The following is a 26,674-nucleotide window of genomic DNA, read 5'->3' as shown; positions in this document are numbered from 1 at the left end:
AGCACCTGATAGAGCTCATGGAAGAATATGATGCTCAGAAAGCCTCTGTCTCAGGCCCCTCAGGTAATGCAGATGAGGTCCTACCCTAAGCAGAAGATGCCACTGACCCTACAATCATAGATGATGAGGAAGAGGTGGAGGAGGAAGATTCTGGGGAGGAAGTATGCAGCCAGCTCCAAGTAAGAAGGCTTAGCCAGGCTAATCTAAGCCTACATGGGGCTGAGGATGGGCTGGCCCCATACAGGCCTCTAAGTAGACTTAACCAGAGGTATAGGAGGAGGAGGTCCCACTCCAGGGACTCTCTCCACTCTAATGCTTCTAGGGGCTCTAATGGCTCTGCTCAGAGGGGAATGACTTCTCCTCAGAGGAGAGAACATCAGGCAAGGATGAAGGAAGTCAATCTGAGGATCCTGAGGGAGGAAACTGCCCTCGGCAAGGAGAAACTTGCCCTTGCCAGGGAGCAAAAATTTAGTGGGTTAGAACCCATTGGTGGCAGCACTATCCCTAAGGATAAAGATAATAAAGATAGGTCCTATGATACTAGAAACCTAAGCAAGATAGCCCCACCCTACGAAGTTGGGGATGACATCCACAAGTGGATTACTGCTTTGGAGAGGGCTTGCAAAGTACAGCAGGTACCCCAAAGTCAGTGGGCAGCAATCGTATGGCACTCCTTTTCAGAAAAAGGCAGAGATAAGCTCCTCACAGTTAGTGATGAGAATGCTAACAACTACACAGTCCTGAAGAGTGCTCTGATTGATGGGTTTGGATTAACCACTGAGCAATATAAGTTGTTGTTCAGGGATACCCAGAAGACACAGACTCAGGACTGGACTGATTTTGTAGATTGTGCTACTAAGGCTCTGGAGGGATGGTTATTGGGCAGCAAGGTACATGACTATAAAGGATTGTATAATTTGATTATGAGGGAGTAGATCCTTAATACTTGTCAGAACAAGCTTCTACATCAACACCGGGTGGACTCTGATCTGACCTCTCCCCAAGAATTGGGTAAGAAGGCAGACAAATGGGTCAGAACCAGGGTTAGGCCTAAAAATCAGGGTGGTGACCAAAAGAAAGATAATACCAAGCCTCAAGAGAAAGGTGGGGATACATCTAAGGACAAATCCACTACAGGGCCCCAAAACTCCTCTGAGGGGGGTGGGTCTCAAACTCCTTCCTCTACCATTAAGAAACCTTATTGCCATGTCTGTAAACAGCCTGGCCATTGGAAAACTGACAGCACTTGCCCAAAAGCCAACAATAAGGAAAATGTTCCTCCAAGTACTACTCCAAAACCTCCTGTTACTATTAGTAGTACTCCCCCAGGTGGTGGGAGTGCCCCCAAGAATTTTGCAGGGTTTACTTGGGGAACTCAGGTGGACTCTGGCCTAACCAGGTCCCCTACCATAGCTACTCTTGTCTGTGAGAATGGCATGGGGTTTTCCAACTTCACTGCTTGTCCCAACACTTTGGGCAAGTACAGACAGGAGCCCCTCATCAATGGTCAGAAGGTTGACGCCTATATAGACACAGGGGCTAGCATCACCATGGTTACTGAGAGTCTAGTCCCCTCAGGGCAACTTTTACCTGGGTACACATACCAGGGGGTCAATATTGATGGAGTGCAGAAAGATCATCCCATGGCAGTAGTAAATCTTAGCTGGGGAGGTGTCACTGGCCCAAAGAGAGTGGCAGTGTCTACAAACTTGCCTGTGGATTGTCTACTGGGAAATGATCTAGAGATCTCAGCCTGGGCTGAGGTAGAACAAGAAACCCATTCCAAAATGGTAGGTCTTCCTGGAAAGGTTAGTGGGGCTGTGATAGCCACAGCCCCAGCTCAAGATTTCCTCCCTGAAAAGGTTGGTAGGGCTGTGATGGTCTCAGCCCAATTTCAAGCAGACTCCTTCCCTGAACAGGTTGTCAGGGTTCTGATGGGCACAGCCCACACGCAAACAGAGTTCCCTCCTGAAAAGGTTGGTAGGGCTGTGATGGTCGCAGCCCAAACTCAAACAGATTCATGTGTTGTGAAGCCTGAAACTATGGATCACTCCACACAAACAGAGAGCACTGGGTAGGAAGAAAAGTCTCCCTCCCACCAGACTTTAGGTGAGAGTCAGCCTCCTCAGGGAACTGACACTACCCCTTGTAAAGGAACTGCCCCAGAGGTAGTCAGGCCTAGCCTGGCAGAGCCCCTGATGGCAGTGGACCCTTCCAAGGTGGGACCCAGTCTGGAGCAGGTAACCTGCCCCTCTCTACCCTGCCTCAGTCAGCCCAGGGCTGACTGAGGCTGACTGAGGCTTCTGCCGCTTCCTGCCCTCGTGCCACCGGTACACTTGTACTGCATTGTGCGTCTCTTTCGGCTGTATTAACGTAATATTGTGCCTCCTTCTTCTGTATTTGTGCCTTAGTTCCTCCACTGTTGTGTACTTCTTTGTACCCCTGCCCCCCATTTTTTCCCTTCTGTATCCCCCTCCCGCTCCCCTCCCTCGCACTCTCTCCCGCCGCTGCATCCCTGAAGCCCCGCTCCCCTGTGACCCCATTCGCTGCCCCGCTCCCGCCTCCCAGCCGCTCCTCCCTCCCACTGCCCTTCTTATGGAGGCCGCGAAGAGGCCGTGCAGCGGACGCACGCAGCGGGCGCGCCGCTGGCGCGCTGAAGTCACGCCAAAGGCAAGCCCGTCTGCGCCCGTCCGCGCCTGGACCGCGCCCAGCACCAGAACCCCTGGCCCCCACAGGAACCAGAAGCCCTGCCTAAGATACGACACCACCGCCCTCCACGCACTCAACACCGGCCGAATACCCGCCTGCCATCAAGCCACCCCGAAACGCACCCACGGACCCTTCACCTGCCATGCCTGCAAATTCACCTCCAACCGAACCGCACCGCGCCCCCCCCGACCAGGCGCCAACAACAACCACCTCAAGTGCATCCTGCTCAACACCTGCTCAGTCCACAAGCACGCCGTCAAACTCTGGGACCTCCTCGACACAATAGCGCCGGACGTCGCCTTCCTCACGGAAACCTGGATGAATGCCTCCTCGTCCCCCGACATCGCCATAGCCATCCCAGACGGCTACAACATCACCCAGAGGGACCGCATCAACCAAACCAGAGGGGGCATCGCCATCATCTAAAGGAACACCATCCACATCACAACCAACTCCGAGGACACCCTCACTGCCGCCAAACACCTTCACTTCCAGATACACACCGACCCCAAGACCACCCTCCGAGGTACCCTTATCTACAGACCCCCAGGGCCACGCACACAATTCAGCGAAGCCATCGCAGACTTCATCAGCCCGCATGCCCTCGCCTCCTCAGACTACATCCTCCTAGGGGACCTGAACTTCCACCTGGAGAACAACAATGACAGCAACTCCACCACCCTGCTAGACAACCTCACCAACCTCAGACTCAAGCAACTGGGAGACACCCCCATCCACAACACCGGCCACACGCTTGACCCCGTCTTCTCCTCCGGCAACCTCATCACCTACAGCCACTCTACCGGACTACATTGGACCGATCACAGCTGCGTCCATTTCAACTACAGAAGGACCACGACTCACCACCACACGCAACAGGCTCCCCGAAAATGCTGGAGCAAGATCACCACCGACCAGCTTACCACTTCCCTCAGCCAAAACCCCCCTACCTATACTACGGACACCAACGACGCAGCCCGCAACCTCACACAGTGGATCACCAACTGCGCTGACGACCTGGCACCACTGAAGAACCCCCGAAGCAAACCTGGCAGCAGGAAAGCCCCATAGTTCACCGACGACCTCAAAGACTCAAAGAAATCCTGCCGTACCCTTGAGAAAGCCTGGCGCCATGAACAGACGGCAGATAACCTGACCGCCCTCAAGAACGCCACCCGAAAACATCACCAGCTGATCCATGCTACCAAAAGGACATCGTTCAGAGAACGACTGGACAACAATACCCACAACAACAAGGAACTCTTCAGCCACTTTAAAGAGCTCTCCAACCCCAGCGCCAGCAGCAACAACATCACGCATTCGCAAGACCTCTGCAACTCACTCGCCACTTTCTTCCACCGCAAGATCATCGATATAAACGACAGCTTCGACGCCCAGCCCATGCAACCCACCACCGCACCAACGTCCCCCAGCACCACCCTCTGCGCCTGGACCCCCGTCAGCACTGAAGACACCACCCACGTGATGAACACCATCCACTCTGGCTCCCCAGCTGACCCCTGCCCCCACCACATATTCAACAAAGCCGACTCCATCATCGCACCCCAACTCCGGAACATCATCAACAACTCTTTCGCATCCGCTACCTTTCCGGAGAGCTGGAAGCACGCAGAGATCAGCGCCCTCCTGAAGAAACCCACCGCGGACCCCACAGACCTCAAGAACTTCTGACCCATCTCGCTCCTCCCCTTCCCAGCAAAAGTCATTGAAAAGACCATCAACAAGCAACTGACGCCTTCCTCGACACGAATGACTCCCTCGACCCATCGCAGTCCGGCTTCCGAGCGAACCACAGCACCGACACCGCCCTCATCGCAGACATCGACGACATCAGGACCCTGCTCGACAACGGGGAAACTGCCGCCCTCATCCTCCTCGACCTATTCGCCGCATTTGATACAGTCTGCCACCACACCCTAACAACCCGCCTCCACCACGCCGGGATCCAAGGAAAGACCCTGGAATGGATCACCTCCTTCCTCTCCGACAGAACCCAGAGAGTCCGTCTCCCGCCCTTCCACGCCGCCGCCACCAAGATCATCTGCAGCGTACCCCAAGGTTCCTCGCTCAGCCCCACCCTCTTCAATGTCTACATGAGCCCCCTCGCAGCCATCGCTCGCAACCACAACCTCAACATCATCTCCTACGCTGATGAAACCCAGCTGATCCTCTTCCTCACCAAAGACCCCGCCAAAACCAGACTCCAGGAAGGAATGAAAGACGTCGCGGAATGGATGAAGCTCAGCCGTCTGAAACTGAACTCAGACAAGACGGAGGTCCTGATCCTCGGACCAACCCCCTCCGCCTGGGACAACTCCTGGTGGCCCCTTGCCCTGGGCTCCGCCCCCAAGCCCACGGACCACGCACGCAACCTGGGCTTCATCCTTGACTCCTCCCTCACGATGACCAAGAAAGTCAATGCAGTCTCATCCTCATGCTTCAACACCCTCCGCATGCTCCGAAAGATCTTCCGGTGGATCCCCACCGAAACCAGAAAGGCGGCCCTCGTCACCAGCCGGCTGGACTACGGGAACGCTCTCTACGCTGGAACCACAGCCAAACTACAGAAAAGACTCCAGCGCATACAGAACGCATCTGCACGACTCATCCTGGACATCCCCCGTCACTCCCACATCTCCGTCCACCTGAGAGAACTGCACTGGCTCCCCGTCAGCAAAAGGATCACAATCAGGCTCCTCACACACGCACACAAAGCTCTCCACAACAGGGGCCCCGAATACCTCAACAACCGCCTTACATTCTACTCGCCATCCCGCCAGCTCCGCTCCGCCAGCCTCGCCCTCGCCACCATCCCACGGATTCGCAGAACCACCACCGGAGGAAGATCCTTCTCCTACCTGGCTGCCAAGACATGGAACACCCTCCCCACCCACCTACGACTGACCCAGGACCACCTCTCCTTCAGGAAGCTCCTCAAGACCTGGCTCTTCGAGCAGTATCAGCCTCCCCCCCAGCGCCTTGAGACCCGCTTGGGTGAGTAGCGCGCTCTACAAATTTCGTGATTGATTGATTGATTGATTGATTGATTGATAGAGGTCAGGGAGGCCTGTGGACCTCAAAGGGCCCCCTGTCCACCGGAACCCCCCATCAGCAGATTAGGGGCACCAAAGCTAGCAGTCCTAGCCAGGTGAAAATTTTGAAAACTCCTGAGGGAACTCCCTTACTCTTAGTTAGGAACCTCCCCCAGATGTACTCTGTTGGGCACAGCCAAACCTGGGACCTAAGGGCCCCAAACCTGACCTGTCCCTCCAGTAAGCCAACAAAAGGGACCCAGCCTCCAGCTATAGGTAGCCAGAGGTTGACCCTGAGAGCACAGTGCAACTCAGTCATGGAAAGAAAGGCCTATATGGTGGATAGTGATTGGAGGAAGCTGAGCTCTACATTAGTGGAGCCTCACTTCAGTACTCCATCCCAAAACACCAGCCTTTTACTTTGCCAAAACACACCACAGGTAGAGATTCCCTATGGTGGAGACCCTCTGATACCCCTAGGGTGAGGGATTGCTTAGTGGACCATGAGACAGGGGATAACCATGGCAGTGCAGGTACCTCCATATATGGCCACTCAGGTAATATAGGCTTACCTGGTCAAGATTAGCATTATTTCCTTTCGTTTGGGGGGGGGGGGTTGTGTAGGAGGATGGACATCTGACTATGGTTACCCCCAACTTTTTGCCTAGTGTTTAGCTGGTTTTCGACTTAGTTGGCCTGGGATCCGCCTAATCATGGCCCCAGGCTATCTGCTCTCACTGTAAAATGGACTCCATGTACTTTAGGTACATACCTAATTGGATATTGGGTCACCATGTGAACCCCTGTATAGTGTACCATAGGTACCCAGGGCATAGGTGCATCCAAGGCCTACCAGGGGCTGCAGCATGAATTATGCCACCTCTGGCTGGCCATCCAAATTGACACAACTGGATGATCACTCAGCTGGGGCAAGGTCGTGTAATCACCCCTTGCTTAGATATAGTATTCCTATATCTACCCTTATAAATAGGCACATATGCACTTATTAGTCACTTCTATGGCAGGCCTTAACAATCCTGAAGGCAGAGTGCTTGGTTTTATGTGAGATGAGGCTCTAGCATGAGCTGAGCCTGTCTGCAGCTTTCGGAACCATGTCCTTATAGCTGTTCTATGATATAACCATACCATATACTCTTAAGTGCATTATAATCCTCGCGGTTATTGCTAACTTTGGTTTGGCTTTATCAAAACATGTCGTGTAAGGTGTCATACGCTTTGGAATACTACCTCCTCGCCAGTTCTGGCGACGGGGGTAGCATTCCACCCTCCTAGAGGGAGAAGACATGTTGGTCCTGTTAATCCCGGTTGAAGTTAACCAAAGCCTCAGCATCACCAAATGGATGCTGCTGCCACAGACACAAGTCTGCCCTCCTGCTGCTGGGAGTCCTTCCAGCGAGGGAGGCTTGGACAATAGATTTCTTGCCTTGGGAGGTGCAGGGAAGACATGGCTTGGCAGTTCGGGCTGGACTGTTCCCATGAGGCACAGGGTCAGACTGATTTGCATAAGGCAATGTCTGAACTGGGGAGGTGGAGTGAGCTAAAGAATGATGATGGATTAAACCCAGATCAGTTGATTGGGGGGGTGTTTGATTTGCTCAAATGCTCGGTCCATCATCCCCTTTAGTATCACCATATATATAAGATGGGCGACATTGTGGCCCAATACAAATCAATCATAACCTCTACGTAGAATATTTATATTTTTCTGTCACTACAGCAATATTTCGTATATTCCTATTATGTCAAGATCTCTCTCTCATCACAATGATATTTGAAGTTCAGCCAATTAAAGAGAACAAGCTGGAAGGTTTAGTCTCACTTACCTCATCAGGGTCTGAGAGCTTGAATTCCCAGCCGTCACCTGTCCAGCTGATGAAGGACTGGCATGATGTGTCAGTGAGCAGCTCGAGCAGAAATTGCCACAGCTGGATAGGTCCACTACCTGGGAACACATACACCAACACAATTCTTAATAATTGGTCACCAGAGGATCCTTTATCCCAAACAAAACATAGTGCAGGACCCTAATATCTTACAGGTCACCCTCAAAGACCTCATCTCCCTTGCTTATTAATGGGATTGCTCCACCATAAGCAATCCCATCCCTATGTCATCGAATTCACTGGTGAGTCTGCTTTCAGCCAAAGGATAAGTACCACCACTGCTACACATAGTGATATTGATTGTCCATTTACCATACACTCGCAACATCATGCAATAATTCAGTTTGTGTTAACTTTTTTCACCCGCTCTCTCAATTCATCATAATAGAAACGCCCCTGTAAACCCAGTGACAAAAAAAGAATGTTGGGTAGGACAGAGTGATATGAGTTAGAGAAGTGAGACAGTGCTCATATAGTCCAAACCTTTTACTACTATTTATAACTCTAAAAATGATTTTGGTCTATTCTGTTCACTTTTCCTATACTCCTTTGCTAACGGAGATGGGTGTGAAGAAGCTTAATGGTTGCATTGACTTTTCTGAATTATCCCTTCCAGCAAACCATAGGCGGTTTGTCCACTAGGTCTCATGATGCAGAAAGATTTGCACACACACTTTCCTTAAAAAATGTCTAACTGTTGTTAAATGCAGTACTTTTAGTCTAGTCCATTCCTCAATACCACTATTGTGGGAAAATGCTGCTAGAAGTAGATGGTTGTATGCCATTATGGTGTGAGCTACAACATGGGAAAGGTGCTCCATCATTACCTGCTATTACATTGCAGGAATTCTATCTTTGCAGATACACTCTTAATAGTCATTTTGTATGTGGGGATAAACAACGCAACCAAAAAGCCCCTGCCTCTCTTTATTTTTCCATGTCATTTATGAAGTTTATGTATGAAGGTATATATACATATATTGCAGTCACTGGTAGGTAATTGTAGTTAGGATCATGTTTACATAGAAAAAGCGATTTTTGACTTGCCTATATCTCTGGTGCTGTTTGACGAATCTTCGCAAAAGTTCCCAAAAAAAGTGTGCTGGTGATTCTTGTTACGTATGGAAAGTTCTGGGGTGATCTGTCAAATGGGGACCGAGAAAAAGGTGCTAAAAAAGACGGTGTTATCCCATGTTAATTCCCATGGGACTTGTCAACAAACCTACACGTAGAACTGCTGGATGGAATTACACAAATTTAGCAGAAAGGAAGATTTTGTTACGCAGATTACGCTTTTTCTTATTTGGTGTAAATCCGTTTAGTAGTTGTTGAGAAATTTAAGAAAATACAATAAGTGATATCTGTGGCTGTGTGGACTTTGTGAATAATAACAGGATCGTTCAGGGAAATACTGAGTTCTGATTGGCTGTCAACACTTCAAACAGGAAGTGTTGGCAGCCATCTTGGGACTCGGCTTGGACAACGTCCCCCCAAAAATGTTTACAAATATAAAGAAATGGGGGCAGGGTAGGAATACCCAGACCACATTAAGTTGGAGAGGCCAAAAAAGCATGAAAAAAAGAAAGGGAAATTGTGATATTTGCGGTAAAAAAAACAAGGGTGTCCCGCATTTGTTTTAAATTAACTGGTCCGCAGCCCTGGTGATCCCAACTACCTGGGGCTATGTAATGCAATGGAGAGGGCCACATGCCTCCCACTCATAGAGCCATAGATGGTTCTGTAGACCAGCAACGCTCAGGGACAGTTCCTGCTATGTCCTGGGGTGCCCACCCCTGGAACATAGCTGTTTGCTGTGGCTTGGCGGGAGTTTTAACCGCTCCCGTCAAGCCACAGCAAAGTCTCCATTTCAGCAAGTAAAATAAGTGAAAATGTTCTTGCTTGCTGACAGCACCCACACCCTCGCCTCCACGGACTACATCCTCCTCGGGGACCTGAACTTCCACCTCGAGAACAACAACAACGCCAACTTCACCGCCCTGATCGACAACCTCGCCAACCTCGGACTCAAACAGCTGGTGACGGCACCCACCCACGCCGCCGGTCACACGCTGGACAGCATCTTCTCCACCAGCCCCCACGTCTCCTTCAACCACACCTCCGAACCCCACTGGACCGACCACAGATGCGTCAACTTCACCTTCAGGAAACCCACCACACACCACCGCACCCAACAGCTACCACGCCGCACCTGGGGCAAGATCACCAAGGACCAACTGACTACCACCCTCGCCCTGAGACCACCCGCCGACCCCACAGACCCAGACACCGCTGAGACCAATCTCAAACAGTGGATCAACGACTGCGCCGACACCCTCGCACCTCTCAAGGGCTCCACAACCAACCACACCACCAAGAAAGCCGCCTGGTTCACCGAATACCTCTGGATCTCCAAGCGCACCTGTCAGAAGCTGGTGAAGAAATGGCTCCACGACCGAATACCAGACAGCCACACAGCCCACAAGAGCGCCACCCACAGACACCACCAACTCATCAGGACCACCAAAAGGACCGCCTTCAAGAACCACTTAGACAACAACGCACACAACACCAAAGAGCTCTTCAGCATCGTGAAAGAACTCTCCAACCCCAGCTCAAACACCAACGACATCCCACCATCACAAGACCTGTGCGACTCCCTGGCCGCCTTCTTTTACTGCAAGATCACCGACATCCACGCCAGCTTCAACTCTGACACCCCCGTACCCGCCACTAAGCCCACCACCCCTGAGACCACCACCCGCACCAGCCGCCTGACCGCCTGGTCCAACGTTAGCGATGAAGACACCATCAAAATCATGAACTCCATCCACTCCGGATCCCCATCTTACCCCTGCCCTCACCACGTCTTCAACAAAGCTAGCACAACCATCGCGCCCCACCTCTGAAAAACAATCAACAGTTCCTTCGAGACAGCAACTTTCCCGGAAAGCTGGAAGCACGCCGAGATCAACGCCCTTCTGAAAAAGCCCAAGGCGGACCCCAAGGACCTCAAGAACTTCCGGCCCATCTCCCTGCTCCCATTCCCGGCAAAAGTAACAGAGAAGATCGTCAACAAACAGCTACCCCGCTACCTCAAAGACAACAACATCCTGGACCCCTCTCAATCTGGTTTTCGCAGCAACCACAGCACCGAGACCGCCCTCATCGCCGCCACTGACGACATCAGGATCCTGATGGACAAAGGATAAACAGCCGCCCTCATCCTCCTGGACCTGTCGGCAGCCTTTGACACAGTCTGCCACCGCACCCTATCAGCACGCCTCCATGAAGCCGGAATTCAAGAGAAGGCCCTGGCCTGGACCACATCCTTACTCTCCGGCAGAACCCAGAGCGTCCGCCTCCCACCCTTCCGCTCGAATTCCACCGAGATCATCTGCGGCGTCCCACAAGAATCCTCCCTCAGCCCGACGCTGTTCAATATCTACATGGCACCGCTCGCCCACGTCGCACGACAACATAACCTCAACATCATCTCCTACGGCAACGACACCCAGCTGATCATATCCCTCACCGAAGACCCCCACACCGCCAAAGCCAACCTCCACAGAGGAATGAAGGCCGTAGCCGACTGGATGGAGGACAGCAGACTGAAGCTAAACTCAGACAAGACGGAGGTCCTCATTCTTGGACCCACCCCATCAGCCTGGGATGACTCTTGGTGGCCCACATTGCTAGGCACAGCCCCGGAACCCACAGACCACGCACGCAACCTGGGGGTCATCCTCGACTCTACCCTCTCCCTGACCAGGCAAGTCAACGCCGTCTCCGCGTCCTGCTTCAACACCCTCCGCATGCTCCGCAGGATCTTCAAATGGATCCCTCCCGACACGAGAAAACCGTCACCCAGGCCCTCATCACCAGCAGACTCGACTATGGGAACGCCCTCTACTCAGGAACAACAGCCAAGCTCCTGAGACGACTTCAACAAATCCAGAACGCCTCGGCACGACTGATCGTCCCCTGACGCAGCCACATCACACCCTACCTGAGAGGCCTGCACTGGCTCCCCATCAACAGAGGATCACCTTCAAACTCCTCATCCACGCACACAAAGCCCTACACAACACCGGACCCACATACCACACCAACCGTCTCAGCTTCCACACCCCCACCCGAAACCTCCGCTCAGCCAACCTCGCCCTCGCCACAGTTCCTCGTATTCGGAAAACCACCGCCGGCGGCAGATTCTTCTCCTACCTCGCCACCAAGACCTGGAACGCTCTCCCCACCAGCCTACGACAAACTCAGGACCTGCTGGCCTTCAGAAAACTCCTCAAATCCTGCCTCTTCGATCAGTAGCGCCCCCCTCCCCCCCCCAGCGCCCTGAGACCCTCACAGGTATTTAGGGTGCTTTATAAATGCAGTGATTGATTGACAGCTGAGCATTTGACTGTCTCACTGCCTGTTGTCAAGCCAGCAGGGAAACAGATGAATTGCTTTCACAGACAAGGAGCGGCATGTTCAGAAGCTCCCTATGTGTGAAAGCAAAGCCAGCTCCTGCAAGAGGCGGGGAGGAAGCAGGGACCCGGGGGGTGGGGTCCCATGGGCCATAATCGGCCCAAGCGAAGGGGTGCCCAGGGCTGAAATCGGCTTGCTGAATGTATCAGATACAACATTAATGTTTTGAACTAAACAAAAGACAGAAAATCTCCAGTTATATTTAGCACAGCTAACTATGACTTTCCCCTGGCCATGCACTGCTTATGACCTCAAATATTACGTCACTCATGATATGTTCTATGATATCATTTATGACACCACTCATGAAATCTCAAATGACATAATTGATGACATCACTCATGTCATTATACAATATTCTTCTGTACACATTGCTCCATAAGTGAGTATGGCATTATAGATCTGAAAGTAAGTACAAAATAGCACAGAATAATACGAAGCATCATTAATGCCATCACGCATACAACCCCCTTAGGTGAACCAATCCTGTGATATGTGTAACAGTCAGCCTAACCATACACTTCATGGGTAGCCAAGTTCATATTAACAATCAAGCACAGATAGATGGGTAACCCAACTGCACACCGTGTTCAATCTGTATGCAGCTGTTCAGATAAAACTAATTTCCTTCAGATACTCAACTTCTGTTACATTACTAATGCCCTACTTCGATTATTTGATACAGTCCTTTTCCTGTATCAAACCCTTCACAGTCAATGAACACATAGTGAGAAATTAAGGGACTATAAGTAGAAAAGTGGGTACTGTAAACAGAGTTTACTCCATGGAGAAAGTTTTCTCTGTAGCAAACTATTTGCAGTCATAAGAAATACACTAATCAAATGGGGAAGGATCACTTGTCCTGCACAACCTTTGGTACGCAGGAAGGATATGGGGTGGCCCATATCCTTCCTGCGTACCAAAGGTTGGCAAGGACAAGTGATCCTTCCCCATTTGATTAGTATATTTACTCAGGAAACTGAATGGATCAGTCTTTTCACCTCCCTCTTTTGATTAGAGAGTCATAAGAAATACACCACAGAGTATTAGAAAGAATCTACTTAGAAAAGTAATCACTCTATGCAAAACTTGTCCAAAGAGACACTATTCAGTACCAATACCCGAGGTCTGAAGGTGCAGAAGGTCATACTACTGCAGCCTTCATACAGAGTTTGGAACTACGTGAAGTAACCCAAAAACTCCACCACGTTAAGCGAAGTTCCACACTAGGTCATTTTGTTTGCGCTGATTTTTAAAGTCTGTTGTTAGTCCCACGCTGGAAAATCAGTGGAAACTGTACCATGTGCAGCACAAAAGGGCACTGCTTCTTTCTGCCACTAGAGTAGATGTGGCCATAAGCATAGAGAAATCTCACCAGAAGGTGGTCTGGAGTAAGATTTGCCTCACGAGCGAGGAAAAAACTCCAGTTCGATGACTATAGTTCCACAAAGCTTGGAGTCATATTTATTTATGCTACCAGAACTACCGCATTTGGAGTAAATGGCTCTTAGGAAGCTGAACTGAATGGTCCCGGATTATGAAATTTGAGGAATTATGGTAATCGGACGAGACTCCTGTGCTCATTACTATATGATGTCAATGACGGCAGGCGAGGGGCAATTGTCATGTTTTCAAATCCATTGTGTGAGGAGGTACATCATTTGAATAAAAGCGTGCTGGCTTGGAGTTGCATCTGTATAATAACCCTGACCTGCTCCCACGAGAATGTAAGGCAACCCTTACAGGGTGAGATTGTATAAGGGGGACAGTTTGCTGAAATTGAGCATGCATAAGATATGATTAGAGACTTGTTATTTTACTAGCAAATGTCAACAAAAGGCAAGACAATTTATAAAGCATAAACTATGACCATTACCCAGGAAATACAACGTTTGCCATTTGGGATTTATCTACATGAGAAATGCTAATATGGCAGCTTTGAGAACTACTAAGTCAATTAGATTGTCAGTCCATCCTCAAGTATCTATGAAGTGTTCACTAAATGAGTGCATATTTACCTGAAACTGCAATTTGATGTTCTCTTTTCCGTTGTGAGCATTGACAACGGCTAATTGCAAAAACGCGTCTGTTCTATTGTAAAAATAAATCACTTATAGACCCGAGAGTGTCCATCCTGCTTTGTTGTGGGAGTTTTTCGATGTATTTGTGAGTCCACCCACACATTTGGAGCACACGCCTTAAGGTGTTTGGCAGCAGGGGTGGATCTTGGAAACGTATCTATGTATGCAGCTAGAACCACCACCTTTGGAATTAAATGGCTTTTAGGACACTGACCTGAATGTTCATGGATTATGAAATTTGAGGAATTATGGTCATCGGAACCGGACTCGTGTGCTTATGGGCCAAAGGATTACCATATGATGTCAAAGACAGCAGGTGAGGGTCAAATTGTATGTTTTCAAATCCATTGTGAGAAGAGGTCATCATTTGAATACAGGCATGCAGGATTGGGGCGTGCCCTGTAATATAACCAAGAGCTCCTCCTGTGAGAACATAAGACAACTTATACAGGGTAATATTGCATGAGGGGATAGATAGTTGACATTGAGCGTGCATAAGATATGATTATAGATGTTGTTATTTCACTGGTAAAGGTCAACAAAAGGCAAGACAATTTATAAAGCATAAACTATAAGCATTACCCAGGAAATACAACGTTTGACCATTTTGGGACTTACGTACATGAGACCTGTTAATATGTGGGCTTTGAGAACTGCAAAGTCAAATCGTTTGTCCGCCAATCTTCATGTGCCTATGAAGCATTCAACAATGAGAGTGGGGTTTTATCTATTTGAATGAAACTGAAATTTGATGTTCTCATTTCCATTGTGAGCATTCACAGAGGTTAATTGCCTAAACGCTTCTGCGCTATTTTGAAAATAAATCCATTATAGACCCCAAGAGTGTCCTTCCTGGTTTACTGTGGGAGTTTTTGAATATATATATTATATATATATATATATATATATATATATATACATATATATATATATATATATATATATATATATATATATATATATATATATATATATATATATATATATATATATATATATTCACTGAAAAAACCATAGGGTTTACAGATGTTATAGTTAGGAATTAGCATTTAAAAAACCTCTGAAATTCAAAAAAAAAAACTTAGGTTTCAGGGACGTACTAGTTAGTTGGAAAATGGACTCATATAAAACTAGAGAAATTCGCCCTTATAGTTAGTTGATCTAGTTGATCTGATACGATCATCCAGTGAATGTGTGTTTCTGTAAAGTTTAAATATTTTTCATATATATCTATTCCAAGTTGTATTGAAGAATGAGTGGATTTACAAGTGCGTGCAGGGATTATTTAGTAGGTGCGTGACTTACTGTATAAGTGAGTGATTGAACGTGTCTTACTGAATGCATGGGTTAGTGACTAAACTGTATGAAAGTCTGTATTAGTCTCTCAGTTGGTGTGTAAGCGGCTGCATGGGTTGGTGAGTAGCTACATGAGTGTCTATATGGGTTATTGATTTGTTGTCTGAGTATCTGTATGGGTGCCTGAGTGTCTGTGTGGGTGGGTTGGGGGGTGTATGACTCTGTGCATAGATGTATTATTGGGTGATTCACTGGTTGTATAGATTCAAAAGTGCATATGGGAAGGGATGTATGGGTGAGTTAGTATGTGTATGGGTGTGTTGGTGAGTGAATGAATGTCTCAGTGGTATACGTGTGAGTAACTACATGTGTTTTAAGGCAGTATATGTGCATGTTGGAGTATATAAATGACTATACGTGAAAGTAAGTTATTTGAAGAGTGGGTGTATAAATGAGTTTCTGCTTGTATCAGTGATTGTATAAGACAGTAAGTATGTGTTATTATCTGCATAAATACATGATGTGATGGGTGTATTAATAACTGAGTTGATGTGTTTAACTGAATACATGAGTAAATGGGTATGTGATTGATTCTTTGCATGACTGACTAGGTGTGTAAGTACCTCTATGGATGAGTAGCAGAGTGTGACTGTATGTAAAGTTGTTCGAGTGCATATTATAGTACTGTATTGATGAGTAACTGTATGTATAAGTGACTGGATGTGTGTGTGTGTAGACCTAGCAAATAGTGGGTAATATGTAGTATCTGGCATTGTTGTGTGTAAGGTTTCAAAAATAGTAGTCTGTATTTTAGAGTTGGTGTATCAAAGTTTATATTAGGGCATCAGTATGTGCATCAGATTATCACGTGGATGGTGTCATCAGTGATGACATTTGAGATGTCATCAGTGATGTCATCAGTGATGTCACTGACCATGTCATGAGTGATGTAATACGTGACGTCATCAGCAGTGCATTGCGGGCGCGCAAGTTATAGTTAGCTCAACTAACTATAACAGGCGAATGTCTTTGGTTTTATATGAGTCAAATGTCCAACTAACAATAACGTCCCTGAAACCTATGTTTTTTTAGTGAATTTCGAAGGTTTTTTAAATGCTAATTCCTAACTATACCGTCTGTAAAACATATGGTTTTTTGCAGTGAATTTCGAACGTTTTTAAATGTTAATTTCATATTTTAATATTTATAAAACCTATATATTTTTTTAATATTTTGGAACTCTATTATCTTTTTTTTATTTTAAAAATTATGTAATGTTTTATATCTTCAAAAAAAATATGTATATATATATTTTTTTTTTTCTTAGAAAACTGGACTCCCGTACCGGTAGTGTATCAAGCTCCATCAGCACGTGAATCCTATCCGCCATATTGCTAAACTCTTAAATGATGCCCATTTCGTATCCGAAGGGTTCGTGGCACCGCGTCCCACGTAACATCATACACGTATGAGGTCACGCCAGCTGCCACTTTTGTATGCGATGGGTACACAGTACCAAGCCGCGCATTACGTCATGTACGTACGTGGTCGCGCCCGCTGCGCGTTGCGTACGTGACGAGTGCACGCTGCCAGGCCCTGTGTTACGTTATAGACATATGGTGTTGCGCCGCGTACGCTATTCCCTAATTTTTTTTTATGTCTCAAAACTATTTATAAATAACTTTTAAGTGTATATGGAAGCCAGCAATAATGTAAAATATGTTAAACATTTATATATTTCTAACTGTAATAAACTCGTATTATGGTAAATATATTTTCTCAAAATGTGTCGGGCGCGGTCTCCTTGCGTGCTGGGTGTGCGATTGCCATGTGACCTTAAAAAAAAGCATTTGATTAATTCATAACATTTCCCATTGTAGCAGTTGGAGAACACCACCCATTTTAGTAATTCTCTCTACAGCATTTGATGATACACACCTTTTCTGCTTAGAGAGATTTTTTTTAAACCTTTTGCTATGTACACATATCTTACACTACACACAACATGCAACCGTCATCTTCTTCAATATTCATGGTCTATAAAGTAGCCTTCCACCTGTGATAGCCATGCACCTAAAAGTTACATAACCAAAGTTTTCCCCACTGCCAGAGGTAACATGGTTGCTTACGCTGTCCACAGCACAATGTAATGTGGTATGGCCCAGGGGCAGTATCATGCATATATAATGAACACACAGACACAGATAGATAGTGGAAGTGGGTACAGGCACGTGCGCTCGACTCCTTTTTATTACCAGGGTCACATATCCAGTGACGTCTGTGCTGGATGCGTGAGGTGTGAGTGTAAACCAGCCTTAAGGGAATGGTTGCTGCTAGCATCAACTGCAACAGTAATCACTGGATCACACACAGCGATTCAATAATAAAAGGGTCAATAGTTTGTGCTGCATTAAGGTAGGGACAGTAGATTTGAAATAATACACAAAAGATTTTATCGTAAAATAACCATAACTTGTGGTATACTGAGACACAGGCAGTAGATCTGAAATAATACACAAAAAGATTGTATCATAAAGGGTCCATCAGTTCTAGTGCACTCAGATAGCCACATCAAAAGCATTCAGCATGTGCACAGCCAGCGATGATGCGTGCGGGCCGTACTAGGAGCAAAGTCTCTAGCCTACAGGACTGCATTGTCTGCAATAGTGACTCAATCTGAATTGTGAACACTGCTGTCTGCCGTGTAAATTGAAGGCACTAGTCAACACAGACATACATGAATACTTTTTCTCACTTCCTCTGCACAAAATACAACAACATAAATTACAAAACACTCTGCAATAAATAAATCTAAACAATTCGAATTGTGATCTCTGCTGTCCACAGTGTTGACTGTTATTTAGTGTTCTTTTCCACTACCAAGAAGAATTTGGTCATTGTAGTAAACCAATAAAAAGTTCTTCAAGCAAGTATACTAAAAGGATATTGTGTATATTTCAATAGACGTTGTAGTTACTTGCCTACTGGATTCTGTAATTAAACAATCACCACACAATCTGAATTGTGAGCCCTGCTGACCGCAGTTTAGGCCAGAGGCAGTGGTCATTAACGCCTCACAGCCACGTGCCATTGGAATTCAGAAGCACGGAGTTGGTTGCACCTGATCAGAGGGGGTACATAGAAATCATTACAGACTTTAACTTCTGACATCCTCAATCATAGAATCAAGACCCTGTTTCACTGTTCGGACCTGCTGTACCGCGGTGTAGTCCAGCAACTGCACTCGGCCAAACCTAATAATCATGTGCAGTAGTTAGCTACGGAAGCACAGAGTGTGATGCACCTCAACGGAGGGAGTTGTACGAAAAGAAAAGCAGCAGGTAATATTGGAAATCGTCCATTGTGGGATCAAGACACCGTTCCACTGTTGGGACCTAGAGTTGGTTGCACCTGGTCGAAGGGAGTAGCTTCATCTCCACTCTCAGATACAGTTCTAACATCGTCTATTGTGGGATCAAGACACCGTTCCACTGTTGGTACCTGTTGGACTACTGTGTTAGTAGTGTACAGAGTAACCCTGGGCAGCCAACTACACTACTCTGGCGAAGTTTGCGTAGTTTGTGCTATGCGAATTGCAAGTAGCACTGTGCAAAATCGCGTAGCGTTGTTGGCATTTTTTGCTCGCTCGCGGTCCTCAATGTCAAGTTGGCGACAGCGAGATACCAAAATGACATTCAGGCAAGACTTTTTCCTTGTTCGCGATCAGCAACATCAAGTTGGAAAATAAACCTCCCGGCGCGATTCTCAACACTGGGAGGTCAGGTTTCTCATTGCGAGCGGTCACGTATGCTCGCGACCGCTCGCGATGAGAAACTACCAGTCCGTGTTGAGAAAGCTGCTGCTCGAGTAAAAATCTACTCGAACGGCAGAAAACGACAGCTCGCACTATGCGAGATGCCGTTTTCAATGATTGCACAGTGCGGAGAAGCATCCGGCACTGTGCAATATCTTGCGTAGTGCGAAGTGCACTTCGCATAGCTACGTGTAGCGCAACTACGCAAACTACGCGCAGGGTTAATACAGAGCACTCCACGGTGCTGGGCCTCAGGCTGGGCGCTGTGTGCCTGTGTCAGGGTAGCCAGCGTTGCTCTCAGGAGCCTTCCGAGCTCGCAGACCTTGGCCCAGGAGCTTCCACCGGCATGTGGTGTGCCCTCTTTCACATACGGCGGTATCAAAAGGTGAGCTGTGGGGCATATGTGCATCACAGTGGCCATGACAGTTTCTGGGTACCAGCAGGCTGAGAGCATCATTAACGCAGCCACCTTCGCTCATGGCTTCAGCCTTGTGGCGGTGTAAGCTGCGCAGACCTGCCAGACATGTTCGCCATTCCGGAAGAGAACCACACCCTGAGAAATGTGCCTTTTATTCATACCCCTACGCTAGCCTTGCGTACGCCGAGCCAGCCCACTACGCTAAAGATTTGGGGGGCGGGAGTGGGCATGTACGTGCTATGTTTTCATAATCTTCCCTACTGACTGTACTATCATGGTTGCGTCCACTCTCCACTCCACTCAATAGACTATAAGTGTATGTGACACGTACATGTCTGTGCTCAGCATGCTCGAGCCTGTCCGGCACATCACCTAAACACTTTGCATTGTATACTTTTATAATCGAGAATCACTTGCCACCTTAGCACATACTTTGCTCCCATCTCTCCCTGCATTCTGCATTGTGTGGCAGAGGTGCCATGCCATGTTTGGTTTGTGTACATGGCTAGCCACTGTTCCCACAGTACATAGTGTTGTTGTGTCTGCTAGGTGTACATGTTGTTTGTCATGTATTTGATTATACAAGGTAGCGCATTTATTCACGAGCAGTGGTTTCTCCCATTTACATATTGCTGTCTTAAAGAGGATACAGAAGTTTTTCTCACAGGTGAAAAGTGCGACCACAATGGCAGTCATTCATTACTATGCAAGCAAGTCCAACTGCATGATGCTTCTAAGCTTACAGCCCCCAATCTTGCGTGCTTTCTTAAAAGCACACCAACTACCACAAAAATACCAACATTCACACAGCTTTCTAAAGGCAGTTATCTGCTTCTTAATAACATGGACTGATAATGGAATGTGAGCTGGCACACCGTATGTCCTTACTGTTTCAAACCGAGTAACTTCCTGTGGCAATGTCTATTCCCACCCACAAAAAGTAACTCCCAAAGATCAACTTGGCCTTCAACACCTACTTTGAAAACAGATTTCATTTAACTGAGCAAACTGAAAGCTCTTCTTTTTCAAACAGAAGTGTCCCTCACTTCTGCAAAAGAAATTTGTTGACTGCAAATAGCACGACCTTCAAGTAAAATACAGTCCCTTTTAAATACAAACCTCCCATTACACTTTGTGAATTGTTACACAATTTTCAACACATCTGAAACTCAAGCTCTGGCACACTTTTTTAACACTGTCTCCTCCGGCCTTGTCACAGGCTTCCAAACTGTTTTGGTATAATACCATACTTAATTCATTCGATCATCTCTGGAATAACAGGAACAGTGCCCATAATTCTCGCTCACTTTACGGCCATCCTACTACTATTTTTGCTTGTAAAAAAATGGCTGCGCTCCCTGTGGTAACAAGCATATCCGACAGAATACGCCTCTACGCGATGCTACATCAATACCGTGAAAAAATGGAACAACTTTTCGGCTGCCTGCCTCTATCTATTATCGGAGCCAGCTACAAAATGACATTTATTTACACATATGCAATATGCGTGCAACCATCTTTCTATTGCAAAACGTGCCTATTCGACTGGCGAATGGATCTATGCCTTGCCAACATCCCAACAATCGCTCCAGATATCCAGCAGGTAATGGAGTATCTTGAAAACCATGAACTTGATTGTTTGGGCAGTGGAGAAATGGCGGATGCAATGCAAAAAGGTATCCTGGTGGAGTGGGATTTCCGTACAGCTGCGAAAGTTCTCCTGCAACGTGCGACCTTTGACAACATCGCAGATTGCCTGCCAATTCAAATTGCCGCTATAACATTTGAGGAACATTACGGTCCTTTCGAGGAAGTGAATTAGATCGCTTCGCTTTTCTCACACGATGGCAACAATCGCCTCTTGAAATATTACGCATCTCAAGCCGCGGAACAACTTCCGGACTGCAATCTCCAAGACTTGTAAGAAATTCAGGTTATTCTTGGACTGATTTTTTACAACTTTTTTGACTTTGTCCTGTACATTTTTTAACACACTTCAATTGAACTATTTTCATACAAAAACTTTCTATGTATGCTCAGGCATTTGAACTCTGTTTTCATATTGTCCCTTACGTCTCCAGCCTAACCAGGGATGGGTGATGTATGGCCTATGCAAATACACTATTTACATGCTAAATTAGCCTAAACCCAACATCCATTTTGAAACCAAGTCTATTCTTTGTGCACACGTCTCTCTGCCTGCCTGTTATCCACGAAGCCCTTTCACATAAATCAGCTCATCCTCAGCCTCTGCTCACGAGCTGGCGATTAAGATAAAAAAACACAATATTGTTTAGGAACTGGTTGGCATAGTGTGGTAATCGTATCCTACCTTTATTTTCATTATAGAGTTTAGTCATTCATGTCTAATAGCTATTGTTTATGTTACATGGAACTGTAACTTGTAATGTGGAATTCACTGATGCAGGAGCCTAGGTTTGAATACAGCAGAAGCGGTTGGAGTTTGCCTCAGCTCGATGCCTTAGCACTTGCACAATAATGTTTTTTTGAAAGGGCTGAAGACAATAATGTATGGTTTGACGAGAAGGGTACCGAATGTGCTTCTGAGAACCGCAATGTTTGTGTTCCTCCTCAAAGTCTCGATGTGGGTAGAACTATTACCAATTCTGACACGCACCAGATTGAATCTACTGTAGAAGAGATTGCTGACTGTTTTGCTGTTTATAATTTTGTGTTACAAAAAAGGAGTACCAGGGTACTTAAGAAGTTTGATGATTACATTTTGCAATATTTTTTTATTGTGTTTTGTTTTCTTAAAGGATACATGTGGTAATCGTATCCTACCTTTATTTTCATTATAGAATTTAGAGTCATTCATGTCTAATAGGTATTGTTTATGTCACATGAAACTGTAACATGTAATGTGGAATACACTGATGCAGGAGCTTACGTTTGAATACAGCAGAAGTGGTTGGAGTTTGCCTCAGCTGGATGCCTTAGCTCTTACACCAGTGGGTTCATTTATGGCACTTAAATAAAGACACTTTTTATATAACTTGCAGACTCCATCGCTTTATTACACATAGCCACTTTCTTAGACACACCTGATTTCACCATTTGTCTTCTGTAGCATTGCAACACTCTGCATTATATTCTTCACGATTATTTCTTTATTCCTGCTTGCTAAAACACTGCATTTGAGTCTTCAGACCGGTAGAGGTGAGTAGTTCGCTTCCAACTCCCTGTATAGTATAAACGCATACTAACACTACTTACACTGGTATGCTACAGCGACCAGTATCCTACAGCGCCCACAGCACATCACTTTACAGCGATCAGCTCACGGCTTAGGCTCACGGTTTTATCCCCGAGTCTTCAGACCGGTAGAAGTGAGTAGTTTGCTTCCCACTCCCGCTATAGTCTAAACGCATACTAACACCACCTGCACAGCTATGCTACAGCGGCCAGTATGCTACAGTGCCCAGAGCACATCAGTTTACAGCAATCAGCTCACGGTTTAGGCGCACGGTTTCATCCCAGAGTTTACCGGCACCTCACCTCAGCACAATCTCACTCAGGGCAAAACAGCACTTAAACACCGGTAGGTGTGAATACTTCGCTTAACACTCCCTGTATAGCACACCCTAACCACCCCACAGAGCTCGCAGTACTCCTACCCTCCTCTTTCCTACTTTTTTCATCCTTTTTCTGCCTTACTCGCTTCAACAGAATCACAAAATGGCTGCCAACACTTCCTAGTTGCAACCGTTCTCAGCCAATAACCAGCAAGCTCGTGCTCGTAACGCCTCAGCCAATCAGATGGCCGAATTCCCAAATATCGATATCTGTAAATTTTTATATTTCTCCCAAACTACTGAACGGATTTACACCAAATAAACAAAAGCGTGCTTTCTAGACCAAGACCCTTCTCCCTGCCACATTTGGGGTAATACCGTTCACCTGTTCGACCTGTAGTCTTGTCTAAAGTTTCCTCTGGAAATTGCATGGAGAAAACACGTTTTGGGACCCCAATTTTTTCTCGGACCCCCCTTGATTAATCACCCCCAAACTTTCAACATAGGAGCTGATATGAACAAAGAATTAGTTTGGAAAATTTCATGAAGTTTCATCAAACAATGCCAAAGATATAGGCAAAACTAAAAATGTTCTTCCTATGGAAACTTAGTCCAAACTATAACTACCTACTGGCGACTGGCATTTTTATGTTTGACAAGAAGGTATACCAGCAACTCAGAGGTGTGGCCATGGGAGCCTGTTTCTTGCCCAGCTACGCATGCTTGCTTGCTGGCTGGTGGGAGGAGCGGGTTCTCATGGTCAAACACTCAGGGGCATTAAATAACAACATAGTATCTTGGCTGCGGTACATAGAAGACGTCTTTTTAATCTGGCGAGGTGATGTGAACAGTGCAAGAGTTTTTATTGATGAGATAAACACTAACGATCTCAACTTGGAATTCAACGCCAGCATTAGTGCCACCTCTATCGCATTCTTGGACGTCAGTCTGTATAGCGCCAATGGTACTTTGCACTCCAAATTCCATCGCAAGCTCACTGCAGGCAATTCCACACTGCACGCCTCAAGTTTTTACCCTAGGCACCTCATAGTCAGCATTCCCTACGGGGAAATGCTACGGCTGGCTAGAATATGCAGTACCCAAGACAACCTCCTTGAGTGTCTGGGTGAGGCAGCAAAAAGATTTAGGGCACGTGGTTATGCACCTGGCGTCATACGCAAAGCCACAGAAAGAGCCAATGCCATCCCCAGAGAGGAACTTTTGGTGGGGAGACCCACCCCTGAAACCATCATTGCAGAGAACATACTGGCAGAGCCAAATAGCACAGTCATCACTAGACTGATCATAACCCACGACACAGAAGAAAGAGCCATCAGATCAGTTATGAACAAATACTGGGGTATCATAAGATCTGACCCAACGCTGGGACCGATAGTGGCAAAACAACCTGATATCACTTACAGGAGGGCCTTTTCAATGCGGGATGCACTAGTCAGGAACAGTCCTGAAATCACAACCACCCAGAACTGGTTGGCTGACAGAAAGAGTTTTTTAAAATGTCACAGTTGCAGGGCGTGCAGGTTCGTTAAAAACATCATGCAGCTGGACTCTGCCTTCAGGTATGCGCCACTACTTATCAAGTACAGGTTAACTTGTATAACTGAGTTTGCTGTGTGCATCCTTGAATGTAAATGTGGGTTACGCTACATCGGTAGCACTAAGCTACAAGTACACTTGCCAATCCTCCAGCACCTCAGGGTGATCGTCAATAGTGACCCAGCATACCCCGTAGCCAGACATTTCAAGGAGATGCACAATAACAACTTAGAGCACCTCCCATATTCAGTCATTGACTGCGTTCCACCACTTTGGCATGGAGGCAACAGGGAGAGGCTATTGAGGCAACTTGATAGTAAATATATCTTACAGTTTAATACCAAAAGGCCAGCCTGCCTTAACACCAGCGAAGATCTGCACCATTTCGTGTGAGAATTACCCATATTTGTACACAGACACCTCATGCCATACATTTCTATTGTGGAGCTTTGACCTCTGTCACCATTGTACATAGTTTGAGCACACCACAACCTTACTACTACATTACACATGTGAGAGCGTTCCTATTAACAATGACAAGTCATTCACACATTTGGTGCATTGACTTAATATGATCCTGGATATCTGTACCTTCTGTTGAAAACAATTTTTATCTAATCACTTGTATGAATTGCATTAGCATCATGCCGTGGCTTCAGTTTGTTGTTTGTTTTTACTCCTCGCATACGCATGAATTTGAAACAGGATTGAACCTATCAATAATGCGTTTACAGTTATATTCATTTTGGACAGACATGGAGTATACATTATACTAGATTGGTATTCCACATGCATTTTCCAGCATATACCTATATAGCATTATATGTCACTTTTTACATGCCCTTGAGGAGGTACAATCACTGCACGGACCTTCACTGTATATGTGTGCAATATGCATGCACGCCTGCCTCAGCTTGTATAGTAACACCATTCTTTAAGCCTCACCCTCACTCACATTCATTATGCTTATCGACCCAGAGGTGGTTAACTTTGCATTCATGCATTTTCATTTCTTCGGGCATCAAGGTTTTATTATGGTATGACGCGAACAGATCGGCATCACATGATTTACACTGATACCTCCTGCCTACACGTTTAATTACGGGTATGTCAAAGCATATGTGATCTCTACCCACATCACACATGTGACTACATTTTGAGGTCTATTCTATACACCGCTGGCACTATGTGTCTAGGCACGGACCAAGACATCAAGCGGAGGGCTGCTTACTCGCGCATGCATGCGGGCATCTTAATTGTCTGACCTTCATGACACACGCGTTCTGCTTTTGATAGTTCAAGCATTTTAAGTTTCCACACTTACTGCCACAATGTACACGCAGAATGTCACAAGCAGCCACTGACTTTATATTTCACTCGGTATGAACGTAGTCTGTTTACCATGTATATGCATATTTAAGTAACTGTGATGCCAGTCAGCAGTAAAGCAACATTTTATCAATAGTCATTACATGCTGTAAAATGCCTACTCACTTTGAGTAACATAGAAAAACACTACCACTGCCACAAGTATATAATTGCACCATTTACTATCAGCGTGCTATGTGAACAAGGCCGCTGTCTGGTGGCCGAAACGCGTCATTTGGACCTCAGATGTGATAATAAACAACACTCTCCTTTGAACATTGCCCATGGAGTCTATATCCTGGTGTTGCGCTGTTCTGATGGATGGTATATATATATATATATACACTGAAAAAACCATAGGTTTCACACATGTTATAGTTAGCTGGAGATTTCACTCATACAAAACCATTGAAATTCACCCGTTATAGTTAGTTCAGCTAACTATAACTCGCGCGCCCG

General features: G+C 46.5%; 1 protein-coding gene across 1 annotated transcript in view; it reads right to left on the bottom strand.

Annotated features, from left to right (window-relative positions):
- ETS1 (ETS proto-oncogene 1, transcription factor) overlaps window positions 1-26,674 on the bottom strand; it is a 418,514-nt gene that overhangs the window by 5,376 nt on the left and 386,464 nt on the right. The window contains exon 7 of the mRNA XM_078681989.1: window positions 7,607-7,725. Coding sequence (XP_078538115.1) covers window positions 7,607-7,725 — 119 coding nt within the window. The remainder of the gene's footprint in view (window positions 1-7,606; window positions 7,726-26,674) is intronic.

This window comes from Lissotriton helveticus, chromosome 3_1 (assembly GCF_964261635.1).
Source record: "Lissotriton helveticus chromosome 3_1, aLisHel1.1, whole genome shotgun sequence".
In the NCBI taxonomy this organism is placed as follows: domain Eukaryota; kingdom Metazoa; phylum Chordata; class Amphibia; order Caudata; family Salamandridae; genus Lissotriton; species Lissotriton helveticus.
The sequence above is the reverse complement of the archived record's forward strand: the minus strand, read 5'-3'. Positions and strand labels throughout refer to the sequence as shown.